This window comes from Nymphalis io, chromosome Z, assembly GCF_905147045.1.
Source record: "Nymphalis io chromosome Z, ilAglIoxx1.1, whole genome shotgun sequence".
NCBI lineage: Eukaryota > Metazoa > Arthropoda > Insecta > Lepidoptera > Nymphalidae > Nymphalis > Nymphalis io.
In genome coordinates this window covers 11269363-11292185 of record NC_065918.1, presented here as the reverse complement: position 1 = coordinate 11292185, position 22823 = coordinate 11269363, and the positions used below count along the sequence as shown (strand labels likewise).

Below are 22823 nucleotides of genomic sequence, written 5' to 3'. Positions count from 1 at the left end.
AAGGTCGTATTCGGACAGATAAAAACTTTGCCGGAGAGATAGTAATTTTGTAAGAGTGACCGAGTGTAAAGTACTAAACTAAAGTACTTAACTGGCAGGAAAACTACAGGTATAATGCTCGTATTTGGAAAATATTTTTTCTTAACATTTTTCTTACCCAATATAGTACGTGTAGGGTAAACTTAAAAATGGTATACTAAATCAATCCGTACTTGTGTATGGATACATATCTGAGCTCTTCAGCTTAAAGGTTTTCTAATTTATGTAAAACTTTTCTAAGTAATCGATACGCTTGTAAAGATAATATTGTTTATTAATACCGATAATAATTATCGTTTTGCGATTAAAAGTGATATAGTCCCTTCATGATCGGCCAGTAAACCGGTATGACGTGTTGTATACATAATAAATGTAGCTAATAAAAGTGAACATGAATAAAAATAAATTAAACACCCCTTCGGAAATAATTGTTACCGCTTCCGTTTCAGCGGGGCTTTCTATTGTAAGTATTTTTATTCAGTAACTAGTTTTTATTTTTATATGAAATATTGTAAATAATTATGCGATCGTGAATATTTTCTAGAGCTTATGAAAGTGAATTATTTCTCTACGCAATATCTAGTTTAAATGATCTGATTGATAGGTTACTTAAATAATACTACTTTATTATGATGCATTGCGAACTTTGATAGTCATTTGATTGTGTTGCTCCCAACATGTTGGGTACACTAATTTATCGAAGTGCGAAGTACATATTTTTAAATAACGTTCACCAAAATCGCTGCCTAAATTATGTAAAAAAATACTGGAAAATGAGAAATTATGGATATTCAAACATGACTTGCCTACTAATTAATATTGATATGAATTATTATCATAGATTTACTCGATTTTTTATTAATTAATTTTTTATATTAAAATTAATGATGTATCAATTTTGTTTCTATTTCTACGCAAAAATAAATAAATTACGTACTTACTTTACTTTACTTCCGCTAATTATTATCATTCCAAGGAATTTTTGATTATTTTTATACTTACGACCATAGATTAAATTTTTTTTGTTTGATATTCATCGATCTATTTTTATTAACGTATTCTCAAAGCGACGTTTTATGTAAAAATCATTGTAAACATAGAAGACGTTTTCTTTAAACCTTATTAGTAATCCTAGCTTTCATTCAATATTTTTTTTACTTTTATTTTTATTTTATAGTACTTTTCACATAGAGCACTAGCGTCATCTACTTTGTTGGCTTATCGCTTTTAATCAATTTATTATCATCTATGAATTGATATGCACTCTTCGTCGCATTTTAGCGATGTTATTGGTCCTAATGAATGCTACGCTACATTTTTAATGCTATTGTCATAATTATAAATATTTATTTATGATTAGTCATAATTTATGTTACTTACTAATATACTGCTTATAAATGTATACGTATATTTCTAAAGAATATAATTTTAAATATAATTACAATAAACTGTATTCATCACAATAGAGCAATTTTTATATCAAAATAGGATATAAATTGAGTTTTCAGTTGAAGCGCATTGACCTGGGGATAACTTTGATTTAAAATAGAACACCTAGTCTTATTGCCTAAACTTGTGATAGGAGAGCTGGTCCATTTATTACCCAGAGGATCGAAATTGCGAATGAAAGTTACTTTACTGTCTCGCATTTATTGAAAACTTACAACTAAATATTATACTAATACTCTATACTAATATCTATACTGATATTAAATTCGATTAAGTCGTGAAATATTATGAAATATTGTCTCTTATAGGGCAAAATATGTGTTGATATAAATAATGCAATATAGGCATATCACATCTGCCTTTTTTTAAATAATAGCTATATGAATCCCGGTGTTTTGCAGATTCTATCGTTGACAAATATAGTGCTATGTATACTAGCTCTAATACTCCGTTACGATTGCAACATCGGTAACTTAGCAAATTCTACGGGCGCCGATTATTTCTTGGTAACAATTGCTCGAGTTTACGTTCAAGGTGAGTATTTTGATTACAGATAAAGTGCTTAATATTGAATAGTCTGCGAGACGACCATTTGCAATTGTTATTGCTTACGTGATCCATCACGTATCCAATGAAACGAACAATGAACGTTTACGGTATTTATGGTGCGGACAGCAATGGACAAACGTTTGATTTAAAACAGTACCCATAAATTTATATTTAAAAAAATAAAAGTATACATATAAATCTCATATGGAAGGGCCCGACCACGATCTTAACGTTGGTTTAGATTCAGAGGAACACTAAAGAAATTAAAACAGAACACAAAGGATATTCTCCTTTGCATCATCAACATCTTACGCCTAAATTTTACAACCAAACTGAACCAAACCAACCAAATAATATAGACAAAAAAAACTCAGTTTAATAAAGATTAAATACAGCATTGCGATGAATCCGCATGAATTCATCGCAAATGATCCAGAGGTTCGACTACCGCGCGAACTAGTTGAATTGACATTGAAAGCATTGGGGCTCTTTATGGTAACTTAGTCATAGAAATTAAGGTATAATAATAATAATAAGGTCATGGACATTAATTAAGAAATAACAAAAGGTACAGGTATTATTAGGTTTGCTTAAAATTAGAGACGTTACGTTCCACTTAAACTACAATAAAGGATGAGAGACTTAATTGAAGATTAAGTCAAACATATCTAGTAATAATTGGTTGAAGATGTAAATAATGATAATACTATGCATTTTCAGATGAAACCTGCAGTCCGTTGTCTATAGAGAACCTTACAAAGGTTCACTCAGTCTTTATATTAACAATTATTATCTTGGTCTTTGCCGTAATTAATCTTGTCGCTTCAATTGCGTTAATATCAGGTAATTTTTAATTTTAATTAATCAAAGCTATAATTTAAGTCAAAATTTGTTAATAAGCAGTTATTTGTGTAAATATATTAAGTTTTAAGAAATAAATTACGCAAATTAATTGTTATCCAGTTGCAAGCAAGGAAGAAGGTCCCTCTCAATACTTAGATATCGTCGCCTATATATATGTCGGTGCCTGCTTAGCTTCCTTAGTGGTTGATCTAACCCTAGGCGTACACTTTGGTATGGACTATCAAACTATGAATGACCGTTTGGTATGTTGTAATATATTTTATAACATAATTAAATAAATAATAAAGTTTAAAGATATTCAATTATCGAAGAGGAAGTACTTTTTATGCATAATTAAACTAATTTTCTTACAGAGCTTAAATGCGCCCGGTTTGGCATCCCCAAACTATCAATTAGACATGATTCGGCTGGGAGCTTTTCTACTTATGACTGTATCGCTCAAGGGATTTATTGGCTATGCAATAAACATCGTTCTTCTCGTCTTACTAGTATCTTACATTGTTGAGTATAAAAAAAAAACACATGAAGATGAGGTACTAACCTTACTAACTCACTTAAATATATACCAAAACTTTATTTATAAACTAGAATTTAAAATTTACTATAATAATTTTTTATTTTATTTATGTTTTAGCATCCAATTCACAAATTGGGAGTATTAAACGCCTTTGAGTGAGTAATTTTGATGATGTAATATAAAAAAATATTTTGTTTTAATAAGTTGATAAATAACGCATATTTCGATTATCACAGCTCACCAAAAAGATATGAAGATCCTTGGAATGCTCAACGTAATGACGTATTTATGGGTATAAGAGGGTAAGTACCTTTTTTATTAATGTACTATAATATATGTATAAAATATAATAATAATACAGAATATAAGAGTGTTACTAGTAGCTACATTTTACCCACAATTGAACGTCGCGAAAAAACCATAAAGTTTTGTATCATTTGAGTTATTTCTATTTTGGAAGCATAACAAAGAAAACAAAAAACCAGCAAATATTGTTGCATAATTTATCGCGCCGTAAGCGGCGCGTAATTTATGTAGCGTCCTAATCTCCTAGAAAAAAGTACGACAGTTTTTCCAGAAATGTAGAAATTTTCCGAGTGGTTTTTTTTCACAAAACTTTTCTTTCCATAAAAATCTAATTCGGACATTCAACCGATAGGGTAACACCAAATCGGTTCAACCTTCCTCAGCATCTGATTTTTATTTATATAGATGTCACAATACTATTTTAATAAAATGTTCTTTTTGTATTGTATTTGCAGCTGTGATATAGTTGGTTTTAAATATTCCCATACGTTATAGAATATCGGTAGTTCCAAAAAAAGCAAATATTTTTAAATTATTATTGCGGTCATATGTAGGTTATTTGCATCATTATGAACTCGCCTTAAAGCTCCTGCAAAATTGTAGCTGGTTTTGGTTTTTAGGAAACCTGCGAATTAATTTTACTTAAATGTGTTTATTTATTTATGTTTGTATAATATTATGTATTCGTAAAATTTGCTCACAAGACAATGATTCTGCAGTCGTTATTGAAATTTACTAATTCTAACAGGCAATTTTTTATATTAGTACGTACTTTGTTTTTAAATTAAGTTATTCTTTTATCCGTAGTTCTTCGTTAAACCAGCCCCATGAGGAACAACCTCATCCTGTTCCAATGAGAGGAAATCCCTTAAGCCATGACAATGCAAAGTAAGTCACGACATGAGTATCAATAAATTTATAGATTTGTTAAGAATATTTTTCTTACCTTTAATATAATACTTTTTTATTGCCTAGTAATGCGAAAAGAGTAGAAGATCCATGGAATCTGCACCGCAACGATATGTACGTGGGATATCCCCGGGGGTGAGCGTTTAATTCATTAAACAATAGATATTCGTTTAATGTTATGATAATATAGGCATGTTAATATTATTGTTGACTTAGAATCAAACTAGTGCGAAGCTCTAGTCGAGTCAATAACAATTATTTTCTATCAAGATATTCTTAGTAGTTATTTAGTATGCTGTGTTACACGCTAATTTTGCACATCTAAAACCGTAGGCCTGGTTTCTTTCTGGTCTGTACACATTGCCTCGTCTTTGACTGTGAGATTGAGAAAATAACCATATTTGCCCATAGACGCCTACGCTAAATTATCTCCTGCATAGTGGCTCTATGAGATTCGCCAACATGAGCGAAACTTGGTGTCTAATTTATATATTCGAAAACATGATTTTGATTTGATTTTTTTAATAAACTAACAATTCCTCTGTATATTATGTAAAACTTCGTTCCACAAGGCCTCAAGTAAATCCAGCGTTCAATCACGACGATGAACCTCCAAGAACTCCCATAAAAGAAAACCATTTGTCCGATTACAAGTAAGTAGTAGCTGTTTTTCATTTATTATGGTTTTGTCATATTCAAATTATGCTGTTAAAAATATGCATTTATACAAAAATATAAACAAATTATTATTTAGATATATTTATTAACTAAAATATTGAAATGATGTAAGTATTATCAAATAATAGGTTTAATATTCTGTGGTATTATCTTTTGGTCCATAAGGGGGGCTTCTATATAAGCGTGTAGACAAAAGCTTTTTATACATAATAAATTATGTTCCATTTTATAGAAATCATGAACGTTCAAAGCACAAATGTTGGCACTAAATTGTTATATCTTATTTGCTCAGGAATAATAAACGTCCAGACACATGGCTGCACAGTCAAATTGGTTCCGGGACAGGTCTAGGATCACGCCCGTTTTCATACCTTGAGGAACCAAAACGACCTATAGCTGTGAAGCCACCTACAACACCTACAAATGACCCGCAATGGCGTCGTGATGCTTGGCCTCCTGCGCCTCCAGTACCTGACCCAGACTATAGTCCTCCACCTCGAAGACTAAAGTCGGCCCTCAAGTATCCATAGAATTAAAATAATCCAAATAATTTTTACCTAACGAAACAAAACTTTTTTTTAATTTACGTTGAACTTATAATCTGTCAAAAAAAAAGCGAAAGAAAATCAGAAATCTTAAAAGAACATTTACACCTGAAAGTAAAGACATAGAATACTTTAATATGCAACTGTAAATGCTTACTTATTAATTTGGGAATTATAGTAAGTAGTAAACGGATTCTTTGTTTTTTTTTAATCCTGCTTAGACCTTTGAAAGAAAAGTCTTTATAAAAACTGATGATTTAACAATATCAAAAACCCGGTGAAAAGTGTAGACAACAATACACATACTTAATTTTCATATCATTCGGTATTTATTTATTCATGGCTAACATTTTGAGGGACGGTAGACAATAGTAATTATAATCAGACAGTGTAGTGTAAATGTCGCTGTTGTTTCTCTATGTGGGGATTGACAGGTAAGAAAAATGTTTTCTTGGTAAGGGTTATAGTAACACGGTTATTAATGTATCAACTTATTTCTTCCTTATTTTACCTTTTACATGGTTATATAAATATTTAATGTTATATACCTTAATTATTTATTTTTTACTTATACAACACTATTGTTGTATAAGTAAAAAATAAAAATGAATATTATAAACACATTGTCAGTCAGCAACCCCTTCCTATTTGGCTGATCGCATGTTGTGTTTGTTTTTTATTTAATTATATTTTTAAATATTTACCAGTGTTATTATTTTATGTAAAAGTTATATTTTCTTATAGACCCTCACCCCATCCCATACATTTTCGCCGTCAAGAGTCGCAAAAGATTCATTTAGTACCATTTAGTGCCAATATGTAAAGGATTTTTTTATTATATTTCCTTCATTTGCAAAAAGATGACAATTAAAGCAAACAGTAAATACGCGTTACTGTCAACTAGTAGGTTTTAATATAACCTAACCCGTGACATTGTCAAGACTTATAACGGTTGAACTTTCTCTACCGACCTATAAACTGAGTTTACTGGGATCTATTTATAAAAGAATCATATCAATAAATGAAAAACAGATCAGATGAAAAAATACATAAATATGCCACGAATTCTTCCTCAAAGCGATAGTAGTGTACCGTACCGTAACAGCCTGTGAATGTCCCACTGCTGGGTTAAAGGCCTCCTCTCCTCTTTTTGAGGAGAAGGTTTGGAGCTTATTCCACCACGCTGCTCCAATGCGGGTTGGTAGAATTCACATGTGGCAGAACTTCAGTGAAATTAGACACATGCAGGTTTCCTCACGATGTTTTCCTTCACCGTAAAGCACGAGATGAATTATAATCACAAATTAAGCACATGAAAATTCAGTGGTGCTTGCTAGGGTTTGAACCCACGATCATCGGTTAAGATTCACGCGTTCTTACCACAGGGCCATCTCGGCTGTAATTGACGACGACGTGTACTATCCTACTTCTTCTGATAAATATATATATATATATATATATATATATGAACCAATGTGAACAATATGTTGAGTAACCTAAAGTATGAAGGTAATGAAAAGGTAATTCGATAATAGTCATAATGTATATGACCTGATATTTCTTTCCTATGAAATTAAATTCCGATCTCCGAAGCGTGTTCTTAAAATATTACGCATGCGTTTTTCGCTACATTAAATATCGAACTGCTACATTACGATGCTGCACAGACTAACTAACCTGACGTAAGTCGGCAGATTGGGACGGTATGCGCGATTACTATGTGTCAGTCCCTTGGAAGGAACGTCGCTTCAGTGGAAATGACCCGACAGCTAGTGCCGCTGCTGTTACTGATGAGATCATGATGGGAATGGAATACTACATTCCTAGCTCAGATCTCATGAGTAGGGGTACGCGTAACCATTGGATCGCGCGTGGATCAACGGCTGCATTAGCGGGGCATTTAACATTGACCCACTGAAAGCAAACTACAACAAAAACTTCAAGTCCTATAGGAAGACATACACGTACAAATTGGTCATGACCTTATTTCGCATCCTAGGGGCTCCCGTAACTTCTAGCGTGTGACCAAGTCTGTGCATAAACAATTTCTGCCAACCTTCGCTGCCACCGCTCAGGAATCCGGACGGATCGCTAGCTCACAGTCCGCAGGAGAAAGCCGATCTCCTGGCTAAGCTCTTTGCCGATAACTCCGTGATCGATGATTGTAGTGCGCTGCCACCAACAATACCTTCATGTGGCCACACGATGCCTGACATCAAAATCAGGCAACGTGATGTGCATGTGGTTGCAATCACTTTAGTGTAGCTGGAATCACTTTATGTACGGAAAGCTAGCGGTCCCGATGGAATACCAGCCATAGTGCTGAAGATGTGCGCGGTGGTTCCCAAAAGGGGATTGGTCTGACCCGGCAAAATATCAGCCAATAGCTATCACCTCAGTCCTTTGTAAGGTGATGGAAAGGATACTAAACAACCAATTGATCCATTACCTAGAAAATCACTGTCTAATTAATGATCGTCAGTACGGTTTTCGACCAAAGCGGTCCACAGGTGATCTTCTAGTGTACGTAACACAGGGGTGAAGCTATCGTTCGTTGGCTGTCAGCCTCGATATCTCCAAGGCTTTCGATAGCGTCTGGCACAGAAGCCTTCTCTCCAAGCTGCCGATATATGGTCTACCTGCTCAGCTTTGCACCTGGATTGCCAGCTTCTTTCACATGCGTAGTTAGTCATGTTTTCGTTGATGGTTGCGCTTCACAATTCTATGTAGTGAATGCTGGGGTCTCCCAGGGATCTGTGCTATCTCCCACACTCATTCTTTTGCATATCAATGATATATATATATATATATATATATATATATATATATATATATATATATATATATATATATATATATATATAGGTTATCAATGATATATATATATATATAGGTTGAAATCCCTCAAAACTGACCATGCTGGAAGGACTGCTCATGCTTTTGCCCTCACACATGACTTGACCCAACTGGTTGATCAGCCCACCAGGATCCCAGACATTGATGGGCAAGCACCTTCTCTACTGGACCTTCTGCTGACTTCTCACCCGGTGGAATATCAGGTTGTGGTTCAGGCTCCTCTTGGCTCTTCGGATCACAGCCTTATTTCTACCAGAATGCCACAGGCCAAGCTGCCGCCACTAGCGGTATGCAAACGTCGCGTTTGGCACTATAAGTCGGCGGATTGGGACGGTATGCGCGATTACTATGCGTCGGTCCCTTGGAAGGAACGTTGCTTCAGTGGGAATGACCCGACAGCTGGTGCCGCTGCTGTTGCTGGCGAGATCATGCTGGGAATGGAATACTACATTCCTAGCTTAGATCTCGTCAGTAGGAGTACGCGTAACCGTTGGTTCACTCGTGAATGTGCCGATGCTGTATCATCTAAGCAGGCGGCATATCGCAAGTGGATCAACGGCTGTATTAGCGGGGCATCTAACATTGACTCACTGAAAGCAAACTATAATAAAAATTCCAAGTCCTGTAGAAAGGCATACACGAGAGCGGATGCACAGCGCATTGTACAGATTGGTCATGACCTTGTTTCGCATCCTAGGGGCTCCCGTAGCTTCTGGCGTCTGACCAAGTCTGTGCAAAACAATTTCTGCCAACCTTCGCTGCCACCGCTCAGAAATCCGGACGGATCGCTAGCTCACAGTCCGCAAGAGCAAGCTGATCTCCTGGCTAAACTCTTTGCCGACAATTCCGTCATCGATGATTGTAGTGCACTGCCACCTACAATACCTGCATGTGGCCATACGATGCCTGACATTAAAATCAGGCAACGTGATGTGCGTGCGGAGCTGCAATCACTTGATGTACGGAAAGCTAGCGGTCCCGATGGAATACCAGCCATAGTGCTGAAGAAGTGCGCAGCGGAGCTGTCTCCTGTGTTAACGCGCCTGTTCCAACTTTCTCTCTCTTCGGGAAGTGTGCCGGAGGCTTGGAGAAGAGCTAATGTGCAAGCGGTTCCCAAAAAAGGGGATCGGTCTGACCCGGCAAATTATCGGCCAATAGCTATCACCTCAGTACTTTGTAAGGTGACGGAACGGATTTTAAACAACCAACTGATCCATTACCTAGAAGATCACTGTCTAATTAATGATCGTCAGTACGGGTTTCGATCAAAACGGTCCACAGGTGATCTTCTAGCGTACGTAACACACCTCTGGGGTGAAGCTATCGACAAGCATGGAGAATCGTTGGCTGTCAGCCTCGATATCTCTAAGGCTTTCGACAGGGTCTGGCACAGAAGTCTTCTCTCCAAGCTACCGGCATATGGTCTGCCTGCTCAGCTATGCACCTGGATTGCCAGCTTCCTACACAAGCGTAGCCTTCGTGTTTTAGTAGATGGTTGCGCTTCACAATTCTATGTAGTGAATGCTGGGGTCCCCCAGGGATCTGTGCTATCTCCCACACTCTTTCTTTTGCATATCAATGATATGCTCTCCCTTGGGAACATACATTGCTATGCAGATGATAGTACAGTGCATGGTGGATACCACGGACGCGCAGTGGCTGGGCGGGCGGAAACTGAGGAGAGGCCGGAGAATCTTGTCATTGAACTCAATAGGACGTTAGAGCTCATCGCCAAATGGGGCTCTGATAATCTTGTTGAGTTTAATGCCAAGAAAACACAGGTATGCGCTCTCACGGCGAAAAAGTCAACATTTTCCCCTCTTCCCTCCCTCTGTGGTACTCCGCTGGTGATGCAAAGCAAAATCGCCATGCTGGGGATTGACGTTCGCTGCGACCTTAGTCCAAGGGATTACATCGAGGCTGTTATAAAAACAGCTTCACGGAAAGTCGGAGTTCTGAACAAGGTGCGGCGCTTTTTCACGCCTCAACAACTGTGCCTGCTGTACAAAACACAGGTACGGTCTTGCGTGGAATATTGCTCGCACCTTTGGGATGGCTCCGCTAAGTACCTACTTGAGGCCTTAGACCGGTTGCAGCGACGTGCCGTACGCATTATTGGCGACGTAAAGGTCACAAACACCCTTGAACCTTTACAATTGCGTCGTGAGATAGCAGCACTGAGCGCTTTCTATCGACTGTATCACGGCGAGTGCTCTGAGGAATTATTCTCTCTAATTCCTGCTTCGCCCTTCCTTCTTAAGTCCACGCGAGCTGATTCTCGATGTCACCGCCTAACTGTGACATCAATTCCATCGCGAACAAAGAAATTTGGCAACTCCTTTCTTTGTCGCACTTCCAAAAAATGGAATTCCTTACCAGCTCACGTGTTCCCCTCCTCTTACAACCCGGGTTCCTTCAAACGAGGCGTGAAGAGGCATCTTGCGGGCCGGCAAGGCGAAGGCGGCTAGTGCAGAACGTTTTTCCCGTCTGTACTGGCCGTCGTCGCGTTTGGACTCTACTACCACTTACCATCAGGTGGAGTAGAGTCATTTGCCCTCCCGGCGAATATAAAAAAAAAATATGCTCTCTCTTGGGAACATACATTGCTATGCAGACGATAGTACAGTGCATGGTGGATACCACGGACGCGCAGTGGCTGGGCGAGCGGAAATTGAGGAGAGGCGGGGGGAACTTGTCATTAAACTCTATAGGACGTTAGAACTCATCGCCAAATGGGGCTCTGATAATCTTGTTGAGTTTAATGCCAAGAAAACACAGGTATGCGCTGTCACAGCGAAAAAGTCACCATTTTCCTCTCTGCCCTCCCTCTGTGGCACTCTGCTGGTGTATACAAAGCAAAATCGCCATGCTGGGGATTAACGTTCGCTGCGACCTTAGTTCAAGGGATTACATCAAGGCTGTTATAAAATCTATCGACTGTATCATGGCGAGTGCTCTGATGAATTATTCTCTCTAATTCCTGCTTCTCCCTTCCTTCATAAGTCTACCCATGCTGGCTCTCGATGTCACCGCCTAACTGTGACATCAATTCCATCGCGCACTTCCAAAAAATGGAATTCCTTACCAGCTCACGTGTTCCCCTTCCTTTTACAACCCGGGTTCCTTCAAACGAAGCGTGAAAAGGTATGCAGGCCGGCAAGACGAGGGCGGCAGAGAAGATTCCTCCCGACTGTACTGGCCGTCGTCGCGTTTGGACTCTACTACCACTTACCATCAGGTGGAGTAGAGTCATTTGCCCTCCCGGCAAATATAAAGAAAGTACTCAATCAAATTACATCACTCAATTAAAAATATTTTATTCAAGTAGGCTATTTGGACTGTTATTTTTCGGAATGTAAATTCTCCCAGGAAGAACTGACACGAAACTCAGTGGTTACTATTTCCAATAACTAAATAATATAGGCATGTAACAAAATACAATTAAAGTATATTCTATCAACAAATACTTACTCCATGCTTTCACAAGATATATATTATTTGGATATTATTCGGCTAATTAATTATTATTCTGTTGATTCTCTGTAAAATAATTATCTGTAATAAAAAAAAACATTAACCTTTTTAAAATATTTGAAAAAAGATGTACCTAATTGGAGAACTGAATTCAGATTGCGGCTGATTTTTAGACAGGAACGTTTGTAAAGAAAATCTATTATAATTGGTTTAATTAAATAATGATTCATTTTTGGCTATCTTATTTTTCCTTAATGAAATATCCTTACATATTTAATTATTTAATCCTTACATCCTTAATTATTTAATATTTGAGTTAAAGCAGAATCAAAATTCAAATATTCAACTTTATTAAAATCGGCTTTAACAAGCAACTTTGATCCATAATAAAATTGTATTAGTTTATTTTTGGGCTATTTGTGTGTTATGATTTTATGATTATGAGGTTATGGTTATATTTAAAAAATGCAAATTATTTGTATCTGTAGTACCTTTTTATACATTTTTTTTATTTTTTTATTTTATAGAATAGGAAGGTGGACGAGCATATGGGCCACCTGATGGTAAGTGGTCACCAAACGAACTTAGACATTGGCATTGTAAGAAATGTCAACCATCGCTTATAGCCAATGCGCCACCAACCTTGGGAACTAAGATTTTATGTCCCTTGTGCCTGTAATTACACTGGCTCACTCACCCTTCAAACCGGAACACAACAATATCAAGTATTGCTGTTTTGCGGTAGAATATCTGATGAGTGGGTGGTACCTACCCAGACGAGTTTGCACAAAGCCCTACCACCAGTGAGTACCACATAGTCTCCATTAAAGATTTAAATAGGAAATGATCAAAATAAAACTTTTTCTATATAAAAAAGGAAACAACATTCGCACGGTCCTCTTTATACAAGTTATCATTTGAGTTTTAAGATAGAATGACGGTGATTATTATGTAATAATGAATGTAGAAAAATATAAAACTAAAAGAGGTATAAGGTATTTATAAAAAAATATTACTATTACATAGAACTTTCGTTTTGTTTTTGCACAGTGAGTGGAAGTATCCTTATAATCTTTTGTATGTGCTGCCAGCTATGAAAATTTATTTAAGCACTTAACTTATAATAATAGTCTTTTCACGTTTAATTCGGAAGGTGTATTAGAGCACAATGCAGTTTAATGATATTTTTAACGACTTTTAGTCTTTTCACATATGTCTTATCGTCGTAAATATTTTAAGTTCGGAATAATTATATTCAGAAATATAATATCTATCTATCTATCTATATTATTATCTTATTTATATCAACACTTGCTACCTAGAGGCTGGGAACACCTTCATCCGCTTCCTCTATGTTTTAGTGGATCAATAATGCCCAGGCCCTAGTCCAGACTCCAGTAGACACGGAGCGGTCGGGGCAGTGTCTGTAAAATTTAACGATTTTATTCGTCTTCCTTTTTTTTTTATAAATTGTACTGTGATTTCGCGATATTTATTACTTTTTCAAATCACAATGGTGCGATATTTGTAGTTTAATTTTTATCTTCTACCATTTATTAAACTCCAAGATTTCTACTTATTTTTTTAATCAATACAAAATGGGTGCTGACAATTGCATTACTTCAAACGCATTTGCCGTAGTTTTAAAAATGACTGAGCAATTACTTAAAATACGCAAATTCGTTATAATTTATTGTGTCCGTGTGTAGAAAGACTATTATATGTGGAAACAAAATGAAGTTTCATAGACGGTGTGGTGATAGAGTGACTCTTTTACACGACAATACGACGGCTGTTAGAAATTTTGTAGAATTTAATCATGGCTTGATATTAAGTGCGGAACCGATCTTAGATGATGTTATATTTGAAGTGTGCATCGATAGAAAGGTAGGTTAAAATATTCTTATATTTTATAGTTAAGCATAACAAAATCAATAGTATTGAAATATTTTTAGAAGGATATATCAGATGTAGGCTCATAAGACCGAAGGTCTGGTCTGCCTTTCAAGAAACTGCTAATAATCGTGCGTTGGCACATTAATTTTAATAAAATTCTACAGATTAACATAATACTGCTATATTTTTATAAATTACTTATCTTTTAAGATTCACTTGTCTAAAAATCTTTATTTAAAGTAATTTTAAAATATTGAAATGTTAGCATGATATTATCTATATATATTTTGTACCTGAGTATTAAAACTCATATTTTTTGTTATGTTATTTAATTTGATCATATTCAAGATGCTTATTGATTAATTATATTTTGAAGGTTAATGTTTGGAATGGTAGCCTAGAAATTGGTGTAACAACTCTAGATCCCGAATATATGGAACTACCTGCAACAGCTACTAAATTGAGGAACACGGCATGGGTAATAATTTTTATATGTGTTTCTGTAGCTTAAATAATGTTAGGTGACAAACGTAACGGTAACTAAAGGTGACTACTGAGGGACTGAAAGAGAATGCAAAACGAAAAAAAGGCCAAATAAGACAAATTCACTAGTTAAAATTTTAACCAGATAGATCTGGTTATAACATCACCGAGTTCCATATCAAGGTCTACCTACCTTGATATATTAACTCCATGGGCAATAGCTTATTTTTCAACATTGATGATGTCTTTCTGACTGATTTCAACCATGTTGGCCATTCTCATGGGAGATAAGCTGCATTGTACATATATTAGAAAATAAGTGTACACACAAACAAATGCTCTCTATTATTTTATCTTATTCTGATAGCCCGTCAAATCCTGATACAACCTTACACCTTACAACCAATAATTTCTCGGAAGAAAAATCCAATAACTTTTTATGAGCTCGAGATCTATGGTCTTGAATGCTAGAACAACACTTGTCAATGAAATAAACATCAAGATAATTACTACTCTGTAAATAATATGGTTCCATATTTACAACTTTCTAATTGTATTCAGTATTCAATATCTAATACATATCCTTTAAAAGGCCACTACAGGAAGCTCGGTAGTCTCTTTCATACCAATAAATATTTAATAAAAGTAGAAAAATAACCAATTTAAGAAAAAATAATTATGTATTCGAATTGACACATAATCATTTTAAATTAAGTGAATGGAATAATTATGCCAACTTAAAATTTTATAATTATCTCAAAATAATTAGAAACACCTTGTACAAATTAACATGGGGCTGTAGTTATATTACCTCACTCTTCCACAAATCAGAATAAAACAATAAGTACTGCTGTTTGGCAGTAGAATATGTAATGGGTGAGTAGTACCTGTCCAGAGAGGCATGCACAAAGCCCTACCACCAAGTCTAGTTTAATCTGAAGTAGTACAATAAATATATTTCTTCAATGCTTCAATATACTGTGTAAAAAAATGACACATTTGGTTTATTAATTAAACTAGTTATAATAAAATACTGAAGGCTGTACTACATGTACTACTAAGTGGAGTACTGGGCTATCGGTGTGGAAACATTATGTGTGCTTTTTCCGTGTTCCGGGGTGGGTTACCATTCACCAGCCACTTCCCCACAATAGGTACATGCTAAGGGTATTAAAGACGTAGGATGTGGTAATAAACAAAACCAATTTTTAGCAAACAATGATAACAATGAATTAGGTTTTACTTGTATGTATAATATCCAGTTTAAAAACTAATAATAGGTAATCATTACAACGATCATTCCATGATGAGCAAATATATTATATTGAAATCTGACGTAAGGGTTTTGTATAAACATGGTGGTAGCATCTTTATAGTATAACCGTTCATTTTAGACCCTCCGAAAAGCATCTTTGTAGTATAACCGTGCATATTAGATCCTCCGAAAAGCGTCTTCAAATATGTCAGCTTCCACCTTTGTTTGGGACCTGCTCCGGCGTTGGTATCACTAGTAAGCTACGCTACTTTCTGAATTACCAATTCCCGGACTGACAGTCAAACAAAGAAATTTATAATACCGCCTGACTAAAACACTACATAAGCATTAAATAACACCGACTGGGCTTATATTGAGACCAAAACTTTCAAGATACCAGGCTGCTTATATCAGTAAAAATTAATATCTCTTTGTGGATACTCGCCTCTGTTAATACTCAAATTGACTTTTGAAACAGCCCTTGCACACACTGGTGTTAACAATAAAAGTACAAATATTCAATTAAAATTAGACTAACTATGTATACACATAGTAACCAACTATAACCTACCCATAAAATATGAACAATAAAAACCGCACTGAATGAGCAGTTAAATAAGTCCATAAACTGAGACTGATCCGAAAATGGAGATAGACCATAAACTAAAGACAATTCAACAGTTTAGTAGTTATTTGGATATAAAATGCATTGCAAACAACATTAAAGTATATTTACAATACTATATGGTACCTTTGTCAATGGTATAACATACATACATATTGGATTTAAGTCTGCAGAAAAATAATAAAACATCATTTTAAAAACATGATTTATTTTTTATACAACAAAACATGAAATTTACAACATAAATATTAAGAAAATTTATTTCTTTTTAGTTTACCAGTGTACAACAACGTACTAGTGTCTCTGTCACCTGCAATAAAAGTTATTACCAAGCTTGTGGACTGTAGGTTTGATTGTATCCTTATAAATTATGTGTATTGTTATTGTATTGAATATAAAAAAAAAAAACTCATTCATAACTTATTTGTAATAAATTCATTTTTTTTTGTTCCTTGTTCCCTCAAATACATAATATTTTTAAAATTTAAATTTAGTTTAATTAAATTGTTAAGTTCAATTAAACATTTTACTTTTATTATTTTCTTGAAGTATATTAAAGGTTCAATAATTTCAAAAAGGAAACAAGTGTTAACATTGGATTTATTTTTAAATAAACCTTTTATAAGTTTATAAAGTGATATAATCATAGCCTTGGGTATCAATCCTATAATTATCATATAATTATAGTATATTTATATAATATATATAAATAGGTATAATAATAAGTTATCTGATTTATGTAAAACATTAACTTAACAGTAGGTGTTTCTAATTATATCATATGACATCACTATATATTTTACTTATCATTAATATTTAATTAAAAAAAAATTACATGTGTATGTGTATATTTTTAGATTATGTCTGGAAGTTCAATAGTGAAAGATGGTGTGACCTTAATAAATTCATATGGTCCCGAGTTGGATACTCTTCACGAAGGAGATACTCTTGGTGTTATGAGGTCTAGTAAGGCAAGTTACATCATTGAAATGTTGACATATACATTAAATATATAAATAGTATATGATTTTTAAATCCTTATTTGTATTAAAATAATAAAAATTATTTGTATTAAAATAATAAAAAATATTTTTATTAATAGGGAGAATTGACATTCTACGTTAATGGCAGATGTTTAGGCATAGCAGCGAGAGATCTCCCATCAAGGTTGTTTGCTGTAATTGATTTATATGGACAATGTGTACAGGTGTCCATTATCCACACAAATGGCATGGGTACTATCATGGAGAACAGCTTGGATCAAGTATGTCTTTATGTTTTTCTTATATTATATACTAGTTACTCGGTCCGATTTCGCATGCGCACGTCGCATGAAAACATAAAATAATATTTTTATTATATTTTTTTATAAAATTGTAAAAATATATTATAATTATATAAAAATTTTCCGCAATTCATAATCTCGCTAGTTTTATACAACATATATCAATTGTTTGGCGTCTTAAATGGGGCTCATTAATATACATAATAACTTATTTGTAATAAGGTATGCACACTACCCACATATTAAACATTTTTAAAAAAAAAACTATGCATTTCATGATTTAATGACTCCATTTGTTTGATCACATTAAAAACATTTATCGTAGTTGTTGAATTATCTATTTAATTGAATTAGATTAATCCTTATATAAAAACAATCGTATTAGCGTCTCATTGAAACATCGTATCATTGTACATTTTATAATGTAGTGATTCTCTAAGTTAAAAATGTCCGGATATTAATAAGTTTAGGATTCGCAATGATCATGTATTTGGAAAATTGCATCGTCACGTATTCAATGCGAGTTGCATAACACGACGGTCGATAACCGGGAGAGGTTGCTGCCTTGCGCGTCATCGCTCGCCAACCCTCGCCCAACCTCGCCCCGGTCTTAGCCTAAAGTTATAAATCCCTCCATAGAGGCTCCCTATCTAACGCAACATATGTTCTTAAATGACGTTTCTTTTTTATATATTTTATGATATTAGCGTGTTTAAATATTAAACAAAATTTTGTTTTTGTTTTTCTTTTTTTTTGTGTGCAATATAGTTGTTTAATAATAATAATAACAAATGTAAAGTTTAACAATGCTGATGTAGATAAAGATAAGGCGCACTTAATAAAAGTAAAAAATAGTATAATTAATATCGTCCTCGCTGGAGAATTAAACCTGCATTAAACATATGCATCCCACATCGGAGCAGCGAGGCTTATTATTCTCCTCTCTGTTTGAGGACATTACAGGCTGTATTTTACAGCCCTTTGGCTAATCAGAAATACCTGAAGGCAAAACGTCGAATAAACATAATATGTATGATCTTCTACCGCTAAACAGCAGTACTTTGGTATTGTTGTGTTCCGGTTTGAAGGGTGAGTGAGCCAGTGTAATTACAGGCACAATGACATAACATTCCGACGCATTGGTGATGTAAGCGATGGTTAACATTTCTTACAATGCCAATGTCTATGGGCGTTGGTGACCACATACCATCAGGTGGCCCATATGCTCGTCCGCCTTCCTATTCTATAAAAAAATATAATGTTGCGAATATATTATTTGTAATCTCATAGATAGAAGAGGATCCTAACAATGATGATACTTTAACGTCGAGCGAAGACGCAGTAGCACCGGAGTCATCATATCCTAAAGAGCATAATGAAGTTTATATTTCGATGCCGACAGATGTGTCATGCGCTACGGGTACGTTCTCATGCCGCAGCGGCTATTAATGATTAGTAGAAATATTTTTAAATTAACCGTTCCGTTTTACAGTTGCTCATGATCGGTTACGATTTCATTCTCGCTGTGGAATATTGGTGAAGCTTTCGGCCAACAACAAGTAAGACTAACATTTTTTTTTTCTTAGTTTGATGGGAATACAGTAGTTGTTGATTAAATTTTAACAGTTGAATTTTAGAACCTTTAAATAATTATTGATATTTTTAAGATCTGCGGAACGGGCGAGGCCCTTAGACGACTACAATAATGGTGTTGTGATGACGCACCGGCCGCTATACGATAATGAGCTCTTTGAAATACGTATAGACAGACTCGTAGACAAATGGAGTGGAAGCATAGAGGTAGCTTTACTATCTAAATTAGAATGTTTTTTTTTTTTTTTTAAATTGACGCAACGCAAATATTTCCCATTCTCGTAGGATGATGAACGTTCTCCAATAAAATATACGCGTTTTATATTATTAGCCTTGAATAATATTTGTTTCGTAATTATGCTTATTTAAAATATTGACATGTTAACAAAATAAAACCAATTAATTTTTACTAACGCTTAAACTTGCTTACAAGGTTGGCGTAACAACTCACAACCCTGCAACAATAAGGTTTCCATCAACAATGACAAATATGGACTCTGGAACAATCATGATGTCCGGTTGCAAAGTGCTGCTCAATGGACATGGAACTTGTATGGAGTATGGCAACTTCAATCTCGACGAACTAAGGGTACGTCTTACTTATTGGCATTACTTGTAAACGTTATTTAACAAGTGATTAGTCAAACAATGCTGTGTTTTCTTCGTTAAAATATCAAATCAATAACAACAAAAAGAGAGAAATCAGTTTTTAACTAGACAGTCGTTAAACGAAGTTTATAAGTAAGGCCGTATGTTTTAAAATGTTCCTATTTTAGTAAAAAAATAATTACCTACTACAATAACATAGAAACGCCACAGTCCAGTCAAGCCGAGATGGCCTAGTGGTAAGAACGCGTGAATCTTAACCGATGATCGTGGGTTCAAACCCGGGCAAGCACCACTGAATTTTCATGTGCTTAATTTGTGTTTATAATTCGTCTCGTGCTTAACGGTGAAGGAAAACATCGTGAGGAAACCTGCATGTGTCTAATTTCATTGAAATTCTGCCACATGTGTATTCTACCAACCCGCATTGGAGCAGCGTGGTGGAATAAGCTCCAAACCATCTCCTCAAAAGGGAGAGGAGGCCTTAGCCCAGCAGTGGGACATTAACAGGCTGTTACTGTAAGCGTAATATATACATTTATATTTGAGGAATAAAATCATGCAACCAAGATTATCCGGAGGTGACGTAGCTCGCTAAATTAGCAGACAGTGCTAAATAGTATGTCGATAAACGAATGCCCTTTGGGGCAGACGATTCCTAGATTGGATAACGCTTATTTGCAATTACCGTTGAGTGCAATTGTCCGAATGATATTATATCTATCAGTATGTATGTATCACACACACACTTGAACGTATGTTTGTTAATATAAGCGTGGTTTTTGTATTTGTGATACCGTAGGAAGGCGACACAGTCGGTATGATGAGGAAATCAGACGGCAAGCTGCATTATTTTATAAATGGTATCGATCAAGGTGTAGCAACCGACAAAGTTGATCAGCAAGTGTGGGGCGTCGTAGATCTCTATGGAATGACTGTCAAGGTTAGTGTTAGTTTGCTTATAGGATTGTACTATCTAGTTGTGATTGGCTTCTTTATACATATTTTTTTTTTATATATTTATATATATAAAAACAAATAATCTATTATAATAATATCCTGGGAGCAAGCAGAGCTTGTTCTATGGAAACCAGACAACTGATATACTACATATTATACTTCATTTCTTTAGTAAATACATACTTATATACATAATTACACCCAGACTCAGGACAAACAGACATGTTCATGCACACAAATGTCTGTCCTGGGTGGGAATCGAACCCACAACCCTTCGGCGTGAAAAGCAAGTATCTATTAACCACGCCAACCGGCCCGTCTAATTCTGCTGAAAACTTAAACGTAATCAGCGTTGAATGTTTAGCAGACGAATATAATATTTACTTAATGTTTTTGTAGGAGAATGTGCAAATATAAATTTAATTAATATGTTTATAGTTTGTTTTCTTTTTTAATTAAAGGTATCGATCGTCGATCCATGCGAAGATATCGATAGTAATGTCAACAACATTCCAACTGTATCAAGTATTCCGGACGAACCTGCGCCTAGTAAGCCTTAATTTTACAATTGTTATCATTAAATGCTTGTTATCAAAAAAAAAAAAAGTTGCTGCATAAATACTATATACTTTTTGAAGTGATTGCATCTTTATTTTCTCCTTTATTGTAAAATAAATATAATTAATACGCTTTGAAAGATTTTTTTTTTATGAAATTTGTAATATTTTGTTTTAAAGGTAGGTTCAGGCCGATGATAGACGAAGATAGCCTTTTATTTCATACGCTGCGTGATTCGTATGTTATTATTATTAACGATGGTAAGACTGCTCATAGGCCTAAGTAAGTATACATTGTTTATTATTACTTCATGCTTTTATATAATTTTAAATTTAAAAAAAAAACTATAATTACTGAACCGATTAAAACATCTGGTTATGATGAATAGAAAGACTATTATTTTTCACGTTTCAAAGAATTTATCTTATTATATTTTTTGTAATTCTATACCTACTTATTCAAATAATATTTATTTATAAATACTTTACATATCGATGTCATCATAATCGTGAATAATATTATTTATTATGATATATATAAATGCATGTTACACGTGTACAAATAATTTCAGTGCTTTCGAATTCTTCAACAATGGCGTAGTGATGACCAACAGAACACTACGTACGAATGAGCTGTTCCAAGTGCGGCTCGATCTCGTGATCCCCAAGTGGGCCGGAAGCATTGAGATAGGAGTCACGCAGCACACTTCAAATGATATAAAATTTCCATTCAAAATGAGCAACGCTAAGTAAGTGAAAGTAAAATAGTTAAAACTTTTTACAAGCGCTTGTTTCATTTGTATGTTCGTTAGTTCGTGAAGCTCAAATCTTGCAATGTGAATTAAAACGATTAACTCTTTATCTTACGGAGTTGAAATTTTACTTGTTGGTTCATTTCCACTGACTACGTATTTTTATGGTAAACATGACCCGCTTCAGCACCTAGGTTTGCCTCCAGATGATGAAACTTTTCAACTGTCAACAACGAAGACGCGAAATTTTGTATATAAAATATTTTATTGTTTTTAAAAAAGCTTTACCTAAAAAATCTTCTTACATAGCCTTTACAGAAAACAAAAACCCATTTTTTTTTTAAGATACGACAATAGCCCAAGGGGTTAGGATCGAACTTGCGACTTTTACATCGCTAGCCGGCCCGCAGACCATTGCTCTACTGACGTTTCATTTATTTAATTTTAGATCAGGCACTTGGATAATGTCTGGAGAAGACGTTATAAGAGACGCAACAATAATCATACCTCAGTATGTTAGAAATCTAAACCGACTGGTGGTAAGTAATAGTTAAACAATGTATCCTTCGTTTTTACAATTACAAAGTACAAGGAATGTCTAAATAATGAAATTATAAAAATATAC

At 34.8% G+C, this 22823-nt stretch overlaps 2 protein-coding genes across 2 annotated transcripts in view; both read left to right on the top strand.

Annotated features, from left to right (window-relative positions):
- Positions 1–357: 357 nt before the first annotated feature.
- Positions 358–6049, top strand: LOC126780455 (uncharacterized). The gene is made up of 11 exons (XM_050504954.1): positions 358–502; positions 1890–2022; positions 2758–2880; positions 3001–3143; positions 3255–3434; positions 3536–3573; positions 3655–3720; positions 4532–4612; positions 4700–4768; positions 5206–5286; positions 5604–6049. Exons 1-11 carry the CDS (start codon positions 431–433, stop codon positions 5839–5841), a joined length of 1224 nt encoding a protein of 407 aa, XP_050360911.1. The 5' UTR covers positions 358–430; the 3' UTR covers positions 5842–6049.
- A 7530-nt stretch (positions 6050–13579) lies between these two features.
- The window catches only part of LOC126780769 (neuralized-like protein 4), a 31325-nt gene continuing 22081 nt past the window's right edge, over positions 13580–22823 (top strand). The window contains exons 1-13 of the mRNA XM_050505453.1: positions 13580–14073; positions 14459–14560; positions 17303–17416; positions 17548–17709; positions 19021–19150; positions 19223–19289; positions 19398–19530; positions 19757–19912; positions 20732–20872; positions 21351–21438; positions 21627–21729; positions 22019–22195; positions 22647–22737. Of these exons, the coding sequence (XP_050361410.1) occupies positions 13921–14073; positions 14459–14560; positions 17303–17416; positions 17548–17709; positions 19021–19150; positions 19223–19289; positions 19398–19530; positions 19757–19912; positions 20732–20872; positions 21351–21438; positions 21627–21729; positions 22019–22195; positions 22647–22737 (1617 nt within the window). The 5' untranslated portion in view covers positions 13580–13920. The remainder of the gene's footprint in view (positions 14074–14458; positions 14561–17302; positions 17417–17547; positions 17710–19020; positions 19151–19222; positions 19290–19397; positions 19531–19756; positions 19913–20731; positions 20873–21350; positions 21439–21626; positions 21730–22018; positions 22196–22646; positions 22738–22823) is intronic.